The sequence below is a fragment of the Carcharhinus amblyrhynchos genome, chromosome 3 (genome assembly GCF_965287045.1).
Source record: "Carcharhinus amblyrhynchos chromosome 3, sCarAmb.v2.hapA, whole genome shotgun sequence".
Lineage (NCBI taxonomy): Eukaryota > Metazoa > Chordata > Chondrichthyes > Carcharhiniformes > Carcharhinidae > Carcharhinus > Carcharhinus amblyrhynchos.
The window spans coordinates 138,649,052-138,667,644 of record NC_137326.1 but is presented as its reverse complement, the minus strand read 5'-3'; the positions used below and the strand labels follow the sequence as shown (position 1 = coordinate 138,667,644).

The 18,593-nt window shown below is 43.3% G+C and overlaps 1 protein-coding gene across 3 annotated transcripts in view; it reads left to right on the top strand.

The window, feature by feature from the left end:
- abcf3 (ATP-binding cassette, sub-family F (GCN20), member 3) overlaps nt 1-18,593 on the top strand; it is a 118,007-nt gene that overhangs the window by 42,432 nt on the left and 56,982 nt on the right. For all 3 annotated transcript variants that reach the window (XM_080186097.1, XM_080186096.1, XM_080186098.1), the window contains 2 exons: nt 2,195-2,317; nt 16,913-17,179. In XM_080186097.1, the coding sequence (XP_080042223.1) occupies nt 2,195-2,317; nt 16,913-17,179 (390 nt within the window). The remainder of the gene's footprint in view (nt 1-2,194; nt 2,318-16,912; nt 17,180-18,593) is intronic.

Below are 18,593 nucleotides of genomic sequence, written 5' to 3'. Positions count from 1 at the left end.
TTCTGGGGCACTGGGGAGTTCAAGACTTATTCGGGTTGCTGATTCTTTGAACTTTTCAACATAGGATGTTTGTTCCATTAATCCAAGCTGGAATCAGCTGCAGATCTCCAAGATGAAAGGATAATGTGGTAAATGTGTGTTACTGATCTAAACATTCTTCTTTTCCTCATTAATAACCGTAAGTGAATATCTCGTACTCCCTGTGGCTTGTGTTTGTATGCATTGCCTGATGTGACACTGAGCCATGCAGTCTAAATTAGACACCCTGCACTGCTTGACTTTAGGATTCTGCCAGACATTTTTCTCATGGTCAGCACCATTCACAGACCCATGAGTCAAATTGTGAGATTTTGTGTGCACACAATAGAATATTACCCAGTGGTAGAAGAGACACAATCAGTACTGTCTTTAGATTGCTGAATTCCCATGTGCTCCCTACTCTTGGTGTAAAAGAAACAAATGTGAACAGATCACATAATTTAAACCTGTAGATTACAAATCAGTTTTTTTTTAGAGGAGAGACAGGTCCCAGACAGGAAAGTTAGGCAATCTGGAGTGACCAGCCTGACAGTACAGTCACAAGTGAGTTTGATCTCAGTGTAGAAAGGAAGCCATGGCACAAGATGTTTGATATTGGTAAGAGCGCTACCAAGCAAGGACAATCACATGGAGCTAGCCAACGAAGGAGAGTCAGCAGAGAGAATGGTGTCAGCGATCATGTGAAAGGCTGCAGAGATGACGAGAAAGGATAATGAACCACAGCAACACTATTGCTCCTGACTTCTGTTTGGTCTCTTAATGCTGTGGAAGCTGGATTGGAAAGATTTGATGCGGAGATGCCGGCGTTGGACTGACCGTAAGAAGTCTCACACACCAGGTTAATGTCCAACAGGTTTATTTGGTGGCAAAAGCTACTAGCTTTCAGAGCGCTGCCCCTTACCTAGTAAGTGGGAAAGATTTGAACAGGGAGTTATGAGGGAACCTATAATGGAGTAAGGAGGAAACAAAAGTCTAAAGAACATCAGAGATTGCCACTGGGGCTGTAGTGTGATTTTCCTGACGGGGGTCATGACAGTGATGATGAAAGAGACTTGGCTACGATAGTAATGATGTAGAGATGCCAGCGTTGGACTGGGGTAAACACAGTAAGAAGTCTCACAACACCAGGTTAGAGTCCAACCCACAAGCTTTCGGAAACGGTGTTCCTTTGTCAGGTGTGTGAAAGGATCCACACACCTGATGAAGGAACACCATTTCCGAAAGCTTGTCGGATTACTATCACAAACTGGTTGGACTCTAACCTGGTGTTGAGACTTCTTACTATAGTAGCAATGAACATGGGGTAGCAAGAAGAAGGGTTGGTGATTAAGAGTCAAATATCCAAGCCATAAGGCCAGAATCTCAAAAGAAGCACTCAGTAAAGGGGAAAATTGGAAGAAACTTGTTCTTGCAAAGAACTATTGGAATGTGGAATGCCTCACCACAAATTGTGATTAATACTAAATCAAATATGGCACTAAAAGGTGTTTGATAATTATTTCATTAGAAAGTTATGAAAATCATAGAGGTTGTAAGTAAAGTTCATCACTGGCAATAAGGACCAAATGGTCATCTCTTGTGCTAGTCTGGTACCCGATATTAATTTTTAATAATGAGTAAGGAACAGAATAATATTTATATCAGTAACACATCTTTACCAAACTGATCTTTCATTTTGGAGATCTGTGACCAATTCCCACGCAGATGAATGGAGCCAACACTCTACGCTGAAGCAGTTCAAAGAACCATCAACCTGGGCAAATGTCAGACTTCCTGTGCCCCAGAAATAATCCAAAATGTGGTAACAGTGGATGTTACTCTTCTAAAAGAAAGACGACAACAACCAGAACATCAGAATGCATCAGCATCTTAAAGTAGTAATATATTTCCAACATCTCAAACAAGAAAAGCTTCTATTTGTCCAGGACAACTGGAAGAGCTATTCACCAAGTGATATAGTGGTAAGTGAGGTCAGCAATCCACAATGTTGGGAATTGTGGGCATCGACACATCACTTCCAAGAATGGCCCATTAATAAGATCCTTCTTGTAATTATAGTCCATGACACACAATTCTGTGAATGATGCTGGGCAATTATAGCTTTTTTGATGTGTTGGACTTTGGCCAAAAATTTATGCTTTATGATTTGCTCCAGGGTACTTGAGGAAGCCTCAGCCAGCCAAGCTTCCAATAAGAAGGAAAGCCGTTTGGAAGCTTCAGGAAAGAACAAGTCGTATGATATTAAGATTGAGAATTTCGATGTCTCCTATGGAGACAGGTGAGTATTGCACCTGCTGAACACAATGTATTTGAGGCTAATTGATAGAGATTGATTGACATGTTATCCAACCATTACTGTATCATGTGATTACTGGATGATGAGCAAATTAGATGGACTTTGATTTATTTTTGTTTAGCAATTCCTATGACCTGTATTAAGATAGTTGTGTGTAGGATGCTCTGGTCCTTGTAATATCAGGTTAAAGCCTAACAGGTTTATTTGGTTGTAAATGGCATTTACTACCAAATAAACCTGTTGGACTTTAACCTGGTTTTGTGAGACTTCTTACTGTGTTTACCCCAGTCCAACATCAGCATCTCCACATCACGACCTTTCCCTTGACCATTAGGTCATGGAAGACCGTCCTCTGTTCTACTGGGGTCCCATGTTTTTACAACAGTAATAATTTGTATTTATTTGTTGCCTTCAACATAATAAAGCATCTAAAGATGCTGCATAGGTACATTTGAAGCAAAATGGACAATGATCCATATAAAGTAGATGGCCAAAAGCTTGATCAAAGGCAGTTTTTAAGAACTGTCTTAAAGAGGGAAGAATATGAGTGACATGGAAGGGTTGAGGGAGCAACTTCTTTACTTTAAGGCCCAGATAGCTGAACTTCAACCAACTAAAACTTATCTGTTTTCTAGAGGCTAGATTAAGATTAGCAGAGATATCTCAGGGATTCGTGTATTTGGAGGAGCTTAGTGAGGCAATGGGGAGGTTTACAAACAGGGTCAGATTTTAAAACTAGGCCTTTGCTTGACCATGACATGAACACAGGAGTGATGGGGGAATGAGACTTGGTGCAAATAATGTCTGGGCAGCAGAGTTTAGGATAATCTCAAAATTATGGAGGGTAGAATGTGGGAGGTAGATCAGGACTGTATTGGAATTGTCAAACCAAGAAGTAATAAAGCCACCAATGAGGTTTTCAGTCGCAGGTGTGATGTGGCACAAGCAGAGTTGGGCGACATTTGAAGAGAAAAATGGGTGGTTGTGTTGATATGTTGAACCTTCATAGACTCCAACTATAGCATCCAATTCTGGTCGTCACATATTAGGGAAGATGTGGAGGCTCCTGAGGTGATGGTGGGATTTAGCAGAGATGTGGGGCTTTTTAGCTACAACATTACATTGAAAAGGCTGAATTGGTCTCCTTGGAGTCAAAGAGATTGAGGGGAGATTTGGTACAGGTGTACAAGATTATGAAAGGTTTGAATAAGGTCAATGAGGAGAAACTCATCCTTATCCGCTGATGGAAAAGGATTAGGTGACACAGGTTTAAGATTTTGGGCAAAAGATGCTGTGGGAATGTGCTGAGGAATTTATTTATGCAGCAGTTGATAATGATGTGGAATTCTCTGCCCATACAGGTAGTGGAAGCAGAAGTAATCAATTATTGCAAATGCAAAATATTTTATTTATTATTGTCACATGTATTAACATGCAGTGAAAAGTATTGTTTCTTGCGCACTATATAGACAAATCATACCATTCATAGAGAAGGAAACGCGATAGTGCAGAATGTAGTGTTACAATCATAGTTAGGGTGTAGTGAAAAATCAACTTAACGCCAGATAGGTCCATTCAAAAGTCTGACAGCAGGGAAGAAGCTGTTCCTGAGTTGGTTGGTACGTGACCTCAGACTTTTGTATCTTTTTCCCGATGGAAGAAGGTGAAAGAGAGAATGTCCGGGATGTGTGGGATCCTTAATTGTGCTGGTTGCTTTGCTGAGGCAGCAGGAAGTATAGACAGAGCCAGTGGATGGGAGGCTGGTTTGTTTGATGGATTGAGTTGCATTCACGATCTTTTGTAGTTCCTTGTGGTCTTGGGCAGAGCAGGAGCCATACCAAGATGTAATACAACCTTAAAGAATGCTTTCTATGGTGCATTTGTAAAAACTGCTGAGAGTCATAGCTGACATGCCAAATTTCCTTAGTCTTCTGAGAACCTTGGTGAACACCTGAAGGAATTAAACATGCCAGACTGCGGGGATCAATTAGGGGAGTAGGATTCGCTCTGTGATGTGGACAAGTGCCTGAACATCACTTTGGAATCGTCTGACCCCAGGTTTTAGAACACTCTGGTTCAGCATCGTACAGTTGCTAGGGATGAGTTGGCAATGGAATTTGCATTCGGACCAATGGTAATGACTGTCTTCCCAGTTTTTAGTTTGAAGAGATTTCAGCTTGTAGAGTCTGCCAAGCGAGTAAAGGTGGAGTGGGTAAGAGAGGTGCTTTACCGCTGCACAGATCAGGAGTTCTCAAACATTTTGGTTGAAGGACATCTCTTTGAATGGGTTAGTAATCACAGATCCCACCCAAAGTATAATTCATATCAAATATCATAATGCAAGTACTGCATATCATAGAACATAGAACATAGAACATTACAGCGCAGAACAGGCCCTTCGGCCCACGATGTTGCGCCGACCAGTTACAAAAACAATGACCCACTAGCCTATACCAATCCCTTTTCGTCCATAAACCTATCCAGAGATCTCTTAAACGCCCCCAAACTAGACGCATTTACAACTGCAGCAGGCAGGGCATTCCAATCCCTCACCACCCGCTGGGTAAAGAACCTACCCCTGACATCCGTCCTGTAGCTACCCCCCCTTAATTTAAAGCCATGCCCCCTCGTGCTAGCTTTCTCCATCCGAGGAAAAAGGCTATCACTATCCACCCTATCTAAACCTCTAATTATCTTATATGTTTCAATAAGATCCCCTCTTAGCCGCCTTCTTTCCAACGAAAACAACCCTAGATCCCTCAGTCTCTCCTCATAGGACCTCCCCACCATACCAGGCAACATCCTAGTAAACCTCCTCTGCACCCTCTCCAACGCCTCCACATCCTTCTTGTAATGCGGGGACCAGAACTGCACACAGTACTCCAAGTGCGGCCGCACTAGAGTAGTGTACAGTTGCAACATTACACTGCGACTCCTAAATTCAATCCCCCTACCAATAAACGCCAAGACACCGTACGCCTTCTTGACAACCTTATCTACTTGATTCCCAACTTTCAGGGATCTATGTACACACACACCTAGATCCCTCTGTTCATCCACACTATTCAAAGTCCTCCCATTAGCCCTATACTCGACACATCTGTTGCTCCTACCAAAGTGAATTACCTCACACTTCTCCGCATTAAATTCCATCCGCCACCTCTCGGCCCAGCTCTGCAACCTATCTAAGTCTCCCTGCAGACTATGACACCCTTCCTCACAATCTACCACACCTCCAACTTTGGTGTCATCAGCAAATTTACTAATCCACCCAACTATACCCTCATCCAGATCATTAATAAAAATTACAAACAACAGTGGCCCCAAAACAGATCCCTGAGGCACACCACTCGTAACTGCACTCCATGATGAATATTTACCATCCACCACCACCCTCTGTCTCCTATCTGATAGCCAATTCCTGATCCAACTTCCTAGATTACCCACAATCCCATACATCTGCATTTTCTGCAGAAGCCTACCATGGTGAACCTTATCGAACGCCTTACTAAAATCCATGTATACCACGTCAACTGCCTTACCCCCATCCACCTCTTTGGTCACCTTCTCAAAAAACTCAATAAGGTTAGTAAGGCACGACCTACCCGCTACAAAACCATGCTGACTATTTCTAATCAATTCATTACACTCCAAATAACTATAAATCCTATCCCTAATAATTTTTTCTAAAACCTTGCCCACAACAGAAGTAAGACTCACCGGTCTATAATTCCCGGCAAAGTCTCTGTTCCCCTTCTTAAACAATGGGACAACATTCGCTATCCTCCAATCCTCCGGGACTACACCAGAGACCAATGACGACCTGAAGATCTGAGCCAGAGGCTCTGCAATCACCTCTCTAGCCTCCCAGAGAATCCTAGGGTAGATCCCATCCGGACCAGGGGACTTATCTATTTTCAGCCCCTCAAGAATTTCCAGCACATCCTCTTTATCAACCGTAATACTGTCTATTTTACACCCCTGCAACCCAATGTCCTCCTCAGCTATATTCATGTCCCCCTGCGTGAACACCGAAGAGAAATATTGGTTCAATACTTCTCCAATCTCCTCGGGTTCCACACACAACTTCCCCCTGCTGTCTGTAACTGGCCCTAATCTTGCCCTGACCAACCTTCTGTTCTTGACATACCTATAGAACGCCTTAGGATTCTCCTTAATCCTATCAGCCAAAGTCTTCTCATGTCCTCTTTTAGCCCTTCTCAACTCACTCTTCAACTCCCTCCTAGCCAATCTAAAGCTTTCTAGTGCACTATCTGAGCCCTCCAATCTCATCCGAACATAAGCCTCCTTTTTCTTTTTAACCATCGACTCAACTCTTTTAGTGCACCACGGTTCCCTAGATCTACCAAATCCACCATGCCTGACAGGGACATACCTATCAAGGACTCGCAGTAGCTGCTCCTTGAAAAAACTCCACATTTCAGACGTTCCCAGTCCCTGTAATCCCCTAATCCAATCCATGCTTCCTAATTCACTCCTGATAGCGTCATAATCGCCCTTACCCCAGCTAAAATTGCTGACCCGAGGTTCATGCCTATCTCTTCCCATCACTAAGGTGAACGTAACCGAATTGTGGTCACTATCACCAAAATGCACACCAACTTCCAAGTCTAGAACCTGGTCTGGCTCATTTCCCAGCACCAAATCCAATATAGCCTCACCTCTAGTTGGCCTGTCTACATACTGAGACAAAAAACCTTCCTGCACGCTTTGTACAAACACTGACCCCTCTAGCGAGCTAGAACTATAGCAACTCCAATCAATATTCGTAAAGTTAAAGTCCCCCATAACAATTACCCTATTACTTTCACTCCTAACCAGGATTGTCTCCGCAATCCTTTCCTCAACCTCTCTAGAACTTTTAGGAGGTCTATAAAAGACTCCCAACAGGGTGACCTCTCCTCTCCTATTTCTAATCTCCGCCCATACTACATCAACTGACAAGTCCTCATCAAACTTTCTCTCCGACACTGTGATACAGTCCTTGACTAGCAATGCTACCCCACCCCCCCTTCTACCTTCTTCTCTACTCCGACTAAAGCATTTGTACCCCGGAACCTGCAACATCCATTCCTGACCCTGCTCTATCCATGTCTCAGAAATGGCCACAACATCAAAGTCCCAGGTACTGATCCACGCTGCAAGTTCATCCACTTTATTGCGAATACTCCTCGCATTAAAGTACACGCATTTCAAACCCTGCTCCGCCCCACCCCCACTATGCCATGCCTTGCATTCCCCAACTATGCCCCCCTCACTTTCACCCCCTTTCCTCACTATCCCTCCCCCCCTCAGCAGTGTTTTAATACTTTAAATAAAACAGCTATTGCAAATATCAGTAAGATGGCTGAGTTTGCTTCTCATTGCATTTTGTCCATCCTTGATGTGATGTTTTGGCATTGGCCTTTCATAAAATCATAGAATCCTGTAGTGCAGAAGGAGGCCATTCATCCCATCGAGTCTGCACTGACCACAAGCCCCATCCAGCCCATAACCCCATATATGTACCCTAGCTAGTTCCCCTAACACTAAGGGGCATTTTAGTATGATCAATCCATCTAACCTGCGCATCGTTGGACTGTGGGAGGAAACCGAAACATCTAGAGGAAACCCACGCAGACACGGGGGAAAGTGCAGATTCCATACAGACAGTGACCCACGCCAGGAATTGAACCCAGGTCCCTGGTGCCGTGAGGCAGCAATGTTAACCACTGTGCCACCCCACATTCTTGGCACTCCATTTGCACCAAGCCTAGCTCTGATTGCTGCTGCTCATTTGCTTCCTCACTAATCCTGAGCACAAAGACCTGCATGGGTGCAAATGACTACAAATTATTTCACAGAGGCCACTCGAAAACATGTGTACCTGTGGGCAGATATCTGTGGGTGGAGGGTCTGTGTGTGTGTGTGTGTCGGTGGGTGGGCAGGTGCCAGCCAGCGAGCGGGCAGGTGGGTGCACCTCCAACACTGCTATTGCAGCTCATGGATTATACACACAGTTGTGGTTGGAGACAAGTGGGCCTAGTACCTTCCACTATTCTCAGTCCCGTGTTTGCGTCCTTGACCTGGGCTGCATCTCACTGTAGACCAGGATTGCTAGCTATATGAGAAGTAAATCATTTATCTTCAGGAACATTATTGCTGTTGGGAAAATTGCTTTTCCCTGCTTTGCTGCACAGGGGGGCAAAAAGCCTTGCGAAACCTCCTTGTACCTGGATCAGTTTGCACACTCAGCATCTTCTCTGTGGCAGAGGTTCCACTGCGGCAAATAAGAGAATTATTTTAATGGATGCGAGATTGGACGTTTAATTAGTTTTCGAAAAAGCTGTTTGATAGTTGGTATGCTAAAATACCCTGCGGAGCCTTTTAAACCTTGTATTAGAAATGAGCACAGCAGGACGTCCTTGCAAGTGGTGAGTTAAAATGAAAGGAATAAATTAAGACAGTGAATATTAACCATGCTGTCAGCCAATGAGTTAGAAGCAGGGTGGGACTTGTATGTTTTAATTTTGAGGCCCTGAATTCTTGACCAAAACTGCAGCAAGCACTGTCTCGAGTACAGCAAGATTATTTCTCCAACAAATTGCAGTGATCGAAAGATAGTTACATAACACAAATTGTGTGCATAAATATAATTGCAGTCACTTAGAGCAGTGTGGTCTCCAGCTGTGATTAGCAGAAGAATTACCCAATCATCTCCTTTCTGACTGGGACTTAAGATCTCATTATATGCAGCGATAGATTAATATGGAATGTCAACCCTTGTGCCTTTGAGTGCCAAAGGCAGGTACCTTGTAGCTTCAAGGGGACAGATGTAAGGTTTAATCCATAGTCCATTTAACTTCCCTATGTGTCAAGTTGCTATACTGACAGATTTGTGCTTATTTAAGATTTATTCATCTGTGAGGCAGCTACACTACAACCTTTCCAACCTCTGTGTTCACAAAATTCAAACAGAATAAGACAGTAAAGAAATACTGGAGAGCTAAGTTGCCTGTCCTTAGAAACTGGATATCAGAGTAGGCCGAATTCATCAGGTATAGGTTTCAAAAATGGCCAGACATCTCAAGCGAAGTGTCAGTGATAGCACATGGCGTTTGGGATGTCAATGTGATTCTTGTTGTGAATGGGCAATCTGCTGATGTTGTTTCCCATGTTACTGTCCTGAGGGATCTCCTTTCCCAATCAAATGCCCATGACCGCAACCTTATTCAGGAAAATGACCCTGACACAATCTGATCTTGACTCCCACCACAGGTTGTATGTTGTCCTTAGGACAACTGATAATGGACAACAAGAGTGTCCTGTGAATAATTAATTACAAACTGTAGGAGGAAATGCAGATTAAACTCCTGGAACCACAGACTAGTCACAGCACAAACAGAGGCCACACAGCCTGACGTGTCCGTGCTGGCTTTCTGCAACACAACTCAGTTAGATCTATTGCCTCAGGTGGAAATAGTTCAAATCCTACCATAGTACTTTAAATTCTAGGCTCAGGTGGAGCAGAGAAAGCAACATGGATCAACTATACTTATTGCTCTGGTTGCCATGTTATGTAAAGAAAACTGACCACAAAGTGACCAAAATCCAACTGGTTCTTAATATCCCTTTAGGGAAGAAAAATTGCTGTCCTTGCTTGGTTCCAGGCTTGAAACCCTGTGGGCAGACAGAGACCATTTGGCCCATTGAGTCTGCACCGTCCACAATCCCACCCAGCCCCGATCCCCATAACCCCATGCATTTACCCTGCGAGTTTTAGCATGGCCGATCCACCTAACTCTCACATCTTGGAGTGTGGGGGGGAAACTGGAGTACTTGGAGGAAACACACACAGACACGGAGAATGTGCCAACTCCGTATAGGCAGGGACCCAAGCCGGGAATCGAACCCTGACGCTGAGGCAGTAGTGCTAACCACTATGCTGCCTATGTGACCATTTCCACACCAACGTGGTTGACTTTTAACTGCCCTCTGAAGTGCCGTAACAAGACGTTTGGTTATGTCAAACCATTACAGCTACCCTGTCAGGGCGCTGGGATATGGGCAATAATGGCCAATCTCATCAGCGATGCTCAATTCCTGAGAATTAATAATAATCTTATCCAAGTGAGAGGTAACAAAAATGCTATTATTGCTAATGGAATAATGGAAAAGTCACACTTTTCGGATTTGTCCCCTAATCTCAGTGGAGCTGGCATTCTCTTTATTTCGATATTTGAAATTGAGAATGTTTTGATCAGAGGAACCATTGCACACTGTGTGGGTAGTCAGGTCTCAGAATGAAGGAAGAAATTGGATTTATTTTCAGTGCAGTGGTTTGTTGGACCACGGGATATCTGATCAGTAATCATGGGGAAAACAGAATCCGCAATGTCTTCCAAATATTGGAATGTCTGGGAAAAAGGGCTAAAGAAGATTTTGGAGCTAAATGGGGAAAAAGCAGGGAATGGGGCTAAAAAGCTTGCTTTGATAGCTGTCTTATATAAAATGGGTTGAATGACCTTTCGTGCTGAGAGGGTCTGCAGTGCTAGAACCAGATAGAGTTGTTCTGTGGTGTCAGATGTCTCCCTTGTAAACTTCAAAAAAAAAGTTTGTTTACTAGTCACAAGTAAGGCTTACATTAACACTGCAATGAAGTTACTGTGAAATTCCCCTAGTTGCCACACTCTGGTCTCTGATCGGGTCAATGCATGTCTTTCAGACTGTGGGAGGAAAGCCACACAAACATCGGGCGAACATGCAAATCCCACACAGATAGTGACCTGAGTCGGGAATTGAACCCGGGCCCCTGGCACTGTGAGGTGTCAGTGCTAATCTCTGTGCCATCGTGCTGCCCCGATTTTTGCCGGATGTATTTCTTTAATGTTTAAAACTTCTAGTTTAAAGCATACCAAAATTAGATCAGTGTTTGTGTGAATTGTCTGTCAATTGAACAAGTTAAATGAGTTCAGTGCAACTCGATAATAAAGAGGAACTATGACGTGGGACATTGGGATGCTACTCACTTTGGCAGGAAGAATATAATATCTTCAAATGGTGAGAAACTGAAATGTTCCTTTGTCAATGGGATTTGTGTGCCCTTGTGCTAGAAACACAAAGTTAATATGCAGGTACGTCAAGCAGTCGGGAAGACAAATGGTACATTGGCCTTTATTGGAAGGGATTTAGAATATCAGATTAAGGAAGTCTTGCCCAAGTTCTACTTGGCTTATACCATACCTGGAGTACTGTACCCATAGTTGGCTTCATACCCCAGGACAGATACAGACACAACCAAGGTTCACTGGATCGATTCCTGGGTTGAGTGGGGTTTCTTATGAGAGATTGAGTAGAATGACCCATATGCTTGGAGTTTCAGAGAGTGAGGAGTAATCTCATTGAAACATAAAAGATTCTGAGAGCTTTATAATGTAGATGTTAAGAGGCTGCAAAGTGTAGAACTAGGGGGACTGCTCTCAGAGTAAGAGGTCAAGCATTTAGCATTGAGAGGAGAATTATCTTTACTCAGAAGGTTGTGAGTCTTTGGAATCCTCTATTCCTGAGACTGTGGATGCTTAATCGTTTAGTGTAGACAAGGTGGTGATCAGTTGATCCTTGGACTTTATGGGAATTGATGGAAATGTGCAGCCTCCAAATCTGTTCTGTTATTCAATAAGATCAAAGCTGATCTGATTTTGGCTTCAACACCACATTCCACCCCTCTCCCCACTGAAAATCTTAGATTTTCCTGTTAAGATTGAAGGATCGGATGGGAAAGTCCAGATTCACCCATGATCCTATTAGATGGTAGAGCAGATGCCTGAGGACTGTTTGTCATGTGTTTCGTTGTCTCCACTCCCCTGTATCCGTGATGGTTTGCAAACGGCCCCTCATTATCCACTATTGTTTCTGCTGAGAGTTATTTTAAGGACACTGAGGGAGAGTGGATTCTAACCAAACGCTGTGGATCTAATGCTGGCATTTCCATTCGTTTTAGCTGCTTCTCTTCCCACAGGAAATATTTCTCACACATTAGTGTTTTTCTGCCTCAGAGATGTGTAAACTTGTGCACCATACTGCTCTGTGATGTGAAAGCTGTCAGAGCACAGGGTTTTATTGCCATGCGTATTGATGTACTGCACTGAGCGAGTGCAATAAGGTGCAAGTGAATGGAAGGAGAGTTGATAAGTTGGATTGGCAGTGCGTGAATGAGTGCTTATGGATTCATCTTTTTCCAGCTTCTTGTGTTTGGCAAACTTCAATTACTCTGAACACAAATACCTGCTATTACATCTTACAAGGCCACCAATTTGCTCAACTTCATATCTGCTGTGTTTTCCCTTTGATCTTTCTCTTTCTAACTGGTGCAGTCCTATCTGCTGTCTTCATTCATAATTCTGTAATACTTAAACAGGTCCTTTCCAGCAGCTGTTTCCTTTCCCTATACAATCCTGCTGGAAGGGCTATGATTTTAAATCTCTGTTTGTATGCTTTGCTATCTGAGTTTTCATTCTCTTGTCCCTGCCCCTACCTTGCTGTGTTATTTCTGATTTAAATCTTGCACTACTAATCTGCTGCATTGCCCAGTGCCTGATACTTAGTGTATGCTTGCATGTGGTTGACAGCCATGGCGTTCTGCTTGAACCTGACCTGAACTTCAGCGTTCACATGTGGTCTCATCAAGATTATTGCCATCACTACCAACAAAATCCTGTCTTCATTCCTTCCATTGCTTTATGCCATTGAAAACTTTTAAACATTATTGCCTATAAGGTCAACTTTGCCCAGTATTGCCTGTACAAACTCCTCCAGTCCACGGTGTAAATTCCAACTGATCCAACACTCTGGGTCCCTCTATCTTTCCAGCCTTAGCTGATGTCCACTGGCTCATTCGATTTTCAAAATGCTTACCCTCCTCTGTAATGCTTGGCACAACCATCTTCTACTGTACCAGAACAAACTGGTCCTGCTTTCACATCCTCCACTTTGCTTGATTCTGTTCTGTTGTGAATTCCCACCACCCTGATTGCTACCAGTGCTTTCACACATGTTGAGAATATCAATGCCCATCCTCAAAAACCTCCTTCAATCATGTCTCTTTGGCATCATTTTCTGCTTCCTCTATCTCCACTCCCCCTTCTATTTGGCTATGTTAAAGGTTCTTGTGTAAGTCTGTTACTGTGCCAATGCAGAATTATTCACTGAAATCAGACAACTCTGAGCATACCAAAGATCAAAGTTGAAACCTCCTGGCCTATGTAGTTGAATCACAGCACTACTGAACCGCTGGCAAAGTTCCACCATGTTCTTTCTGTAATCTTTTCTGAACTTGATCAATGAAGCGTTGACAAGTTGCACCCTTCCTAAAGCCTCATTTTGGCAGAGGTGAATTTAGTCAGTAGTTCATTGTGTTCAAAATATTTTTTAAACATTGTTCCAAATGGAAGTGTTTTGATAGAGCAAATAGTTTGTGCTGGCAGGAGGTCAGTAATCTGACACACACTCATAATGATTGGCAAAACCAGAGAAAGATGAAGTTTCTTCTACACAGTGAGTTGTTGCAATCTGGAATGCAGTACTTGAAAAAGCAAGTGGAAGCAAATTCAATAGTAATCTTTAAAGAGGAATTGGATAAATGCTTCTTCATACAATCACAGAATTATAGAGCATGGAAAGAGACCATTTACCTCTTTGTATCTAAGTTGACTCTGTGAAAGAGCAGCCCAAAGTAATCTATATAGAAAAGATAGAACAGGAGGTAAGAGAGGAGGGGGAGTTGCACTTTTGATTAGGGAAAGCATCACGACTGTACTGAGGAGGATATATCTGAGGGTTCGGCCACTGCGTCTATATGGGTAGAACTGAGAAATAAGAAGGGGGAAATCACTTTGATAGGGTTGTACTATAGGCTCCAAATAGTCAGTGGAAAATTGAGGAGCAAATATGTAAGGGGATTACAGATAGCTCCCAGAAAAATGGGGTGGTAATAGTCAGAGATTTAAACTTTCCCAACATTGACTGGGACAGCCATAGTATTAGAGGGTTGGATGGAGAGAAATTTGTTGAGCGAATTCAGGAGGAATTTCTCATTCAGTATGTGGATGGTCCGACTAGAGAGGGGGCAAAACTTGACCTCCTCCTGGGAAATAAGGAAGGGCAGGTGACAGAAGTGTTAGTGAGCGATCACTTTGGGACCAGTGACCATAATTCTATTGGTTTCAAGATAGCTATGGAGAATGATGGGTCTGGCCCAAAAGTTAAGATTTTAAATTGGAGCAAGGCCAATTTTGATGGTATCAGGCAGGAACTTTCAAAAGTTAATTGGAGGAGTTTGTGGGAAGGCAAAGGGACATCTGGTAAAAGTGGCACGCTTTCAAAAGTGTGTTAACCAGGGTTCAGGGTAAACACATTCCTTTTAGAGTGAAGGACAAGGTTGGCAGAAGTAGGGAACCCTGGATGACTCGGGATATTGAGGCCCTGGTCAAGAAGAAGAAAGAAGCACATGACATGCATAGGCAGTTGGGATCAAGTGAATCCCTTGAAGAGTATAGGAGATGTAGGAGTAGAGTTAAGAGAGAAATCAGGAGGGCAAAAAGGGGACACAAGATTGTTTTGGCAGATAAGGCAAAGGAGAATCCAAAGAGCTTCTACAAATACGTAAAGGCCAAAAGAGTAACAAAGGAGAGAGTAGGGCCTCTTAAGGATCAACAAGGTCAACTATGTGCGTGTCGATAAGAGATGGGTGAGATCCTAAATGAATATTTCTCATCAGTATTTACTGCTGAGAAAAGCATGGATGTTAGGCAACTTGGGGGAACAAATAGTGATGTACATATTACAGAGAAGGAGGTGCTGGAAGTCTTAAAGCACATCAAGATAGATAAATCCCCGGATAAAGTATATCCCAGGACAGTGTGGGAGGCTAGGGAGGAAATTGCGGGTCCCCTAGCCGAGATATTTGAATCATCGATAGTTACGGGTAAGTTACCTGAAGATTGGAGAGTGGCAAATGTTGTGCCTTTGTTTAAAAAGGGCTGCAGGGAAAAGCCTGGGAACTACAGGCCAGTGAGCCTCATATCTGTGATGGGTAAATGATTGGAAGGTATTTTGAGAGACAGTATCTACAGGGATTTAGAGATGCACGGACTGATTAGGGACAGTCAGCATGGCTTTGTGAGCAGAAAATCATGTCTCACAAATTTGATTGAGTTTTTAGAAGGGGTAACCAAGAAGGTAGATGAGGGCAGTGCAGTTGATGTTGTCTACATGGACTTTAGCACAGCCTTTGACAAGGTACCATGTGGTAGGATGTTGCAGAAGATTAAATCTCACGGGATTCAGGGTGAGATATCTAAATGGATGCAAAATTGGCTTCTTATCAGAAGCCAGAGCGTGGTTGTAGGGAGTTGTTTTTCAAACTGGGGTGCCTGCGACCAGCAGTGTGCTTTAGGGATCAGTGCTAGGTCCATTGTTATTGTCATATTAATGATTTGGGTGAGAATATAGGAGGCATGGTTAGTAAATTTGCAGATGACACTAAGATTGGTGGCATAGTGGACAGTGAAGAAAGTTATCTCCAATTGCAACGGGATCTTGATCATTTGGGCCAGTGGGCTGATGAATGGCAGATGGAGTTTAATTTAGACAAATGCGAGGTGATGTATTTTGGTAGATTGAACCACGGCAGGGCTTACTCAATTAATGGTAGGGTGTGGGGGAGAGTTACAGAACAAAGAGATCTAGGGGTACATATTCACAGCTCCTTGAAAGTGGAGTCACAGGTGGACAGAGTGGTGAAGAAGGCATTCGGCATGCTTGGTTTCATCGGTCCAACAAAAGTTGGAATGTCTTGAAGTTGTACAAGACATTGGTAAGGCCACACTTGGAATACTGTGTGCAATTCTGGTCACTATTATAGAAAGAATATTATTAAACTGGAAAGAGTGCAGAAAAGATTTGCTAAGATGCTACTGGGACTTGATGGATTGAGTTATAAGGAGAGGCTGGATAGACTGGGACTTTTCTCTGGAGCACAGGAGGCTGAGGGAGTGATCATTTAGAGATGTATAAAATAACGAGGGGATCAAATCAGCTAGATAGTCAATATCTTTTCCCAAAGGTAGGGGAGTCTAAAACTTGAGGGCATAGGTTTAAGGTGAGAGGGGAGAGATACAAAAGTGCCCAGAGGGGCAATTTTTTCACACAGAGGGTGGCGAGTGTCTGGAACAAGCTGGCAGAGGTGGTAGTAGAGGCGGGTACAATTTGTCTTTTAAGCATTTAGATAGTTACATGGGTTCGATGGGTATAGACAGTAATGGACCAAATGCGGGCAATTAGGATTAGCTTGGGGGTTTTAAAAAAAAAAGGGGGCATGGACGAGTTGGGCTGATGGGGCCTGTTTCCATGCTGTAAACCTCTATGACTCTAACCTAATCTCTTTTGCAACTTTGTCAGTTTTCCCCCTTCAGTTTTTTTATCCAATTCCTATTTGGAAGTTATTAAAAGTTATTTTGACCGATTTAAAATTTTGGGGGAAAGGCTGTATTTAAAATCTGTTCTTTCTCTTTATTTCAGGAGCTTACTTACTGGTGCTGATTTGCACCTTGCTTATGGCAGACGTTATGGTTTGGTTGGTCGGAATGGCTTGGGGAAAACAACACTGCTGAAGATGATGTCGGCGCGAAGTCTACGCATCCCTTCACACATCAGCATCTTGCACGTGGAGCAGGAAGTGGTGGGTGATGAAACACAGGCTCTCCAGAGTGTGCTAGAATGTGACACAGTGCGGGAAGGCTTGCTGAAAGCAGAGAAAGAACTGACAGCCAAGCTTAACAGTGGCGTGTAAGTAAAGATCCACAGGAATAAAGATGGAAGGTCTCGGCAAACATGCAGCCCTCAGTCAAAAGTTCAACTGGTTTTCTGTCTGAATTACCCTGTGAGTGATCGAGGATGCGCCCTGATCTAGTCTCCTAGCTCATGCATTGGCCTTTTTATTTTCATGTTCCAATGTTTTCTTTCTTCAGGTTCAAAGTCTCGGAACAATCCTATTGTTAAACTCAGTTTTGATGGCTGGTGTGTGCTTTTAACCTGCTCACTTTCTATTTAATTTGATATTTATGAAAAATTTTCACGGGTTGAGCACATTCCAAGGTATTCCAAACCAGTTAAATTATTGAGAATTATGTTCCCTATCTTGTTCTGGGAAATATGGCAGCATTCTTAAAATGTATTCTTTCACAGGCTGTGGGTTTCACTGCTGAGGTCAGCGTATATTGTCCATTCTTAATCGCTCTTGAGAGGGTGGTGCTGAGACAACTTGTTGAATTTCTAAGCAGCCATGAACCATTAGTTTAATGTTTCATCCAAAAGTCGACATGTTTGACTTTGCAGTGCTCTCCCATGTTCTCCATACCTCAGTGATAGCAGTCGCACCTCAGAAGTCAATAGATGGTGGATTGCAATCTCACTCCAGGAAGTTGAGAATAAGCTATTGATTCACACTCACTCTGATCTGTTGCTAAATGTTGCACTATCATAGGTGAAATTGATTTGATTTATCACTGTCAGATGCATTAGTATACAGTGAAAAGTATTGTTTCTTGTGCGCTATACAGACAGAGCATACCATTGATAGAGAAGGAAATGAGAGAGTGCAGAATGTAGTATTAGAGTCATGGCTAGGGTGTAAAGAAAGATTCGTTTAATGCGAGGTCGGTCCATTCAAAAGTCTAGTGACAGCAGGGAAGAAGCTGTTCTTGAGTCAGTTGGTACGTGACCTCAGACTTCCATATCTTTCCCCCGAAAGGAGGAGGTGGAAGAGAGAAGGTGGAATTTAATGTTGGCAAGTGTGAGGTGGTCCACTTTGGTAGGAAGAATGGTAGGAAGGACTATTACTTACGTGGCGAAAAACTGCAGCAGGCGACGGTGCAGAGGGACCTCGGGGTCCTTGTGCATGAGTCGCAAAAACCCAGCCTGCAGGTGCAGCAGGTGGTCAGGAGGGCGAATGGGATGCTGGCCTTCATAGCGAGGGGGATTGAATATAAAAGTAGGGAGGTCTTGCTGCAGCTGTATAGGGCATTGGTGAGGCCGCAGCTGGAGTACTGTGTGCAGTTTTGGGCGCCGCACCTGCGCAAGGATATTTTGGCCTTGGAGGGAGTGCAGAGGAGGTTTACTAGGCTGATACCGGAGTTGAGGGGGTTGAGCTATGAGGAGAGGCTGAATAAACTAGGCTTGTACTCGTTAGAGTTTAGAAGAA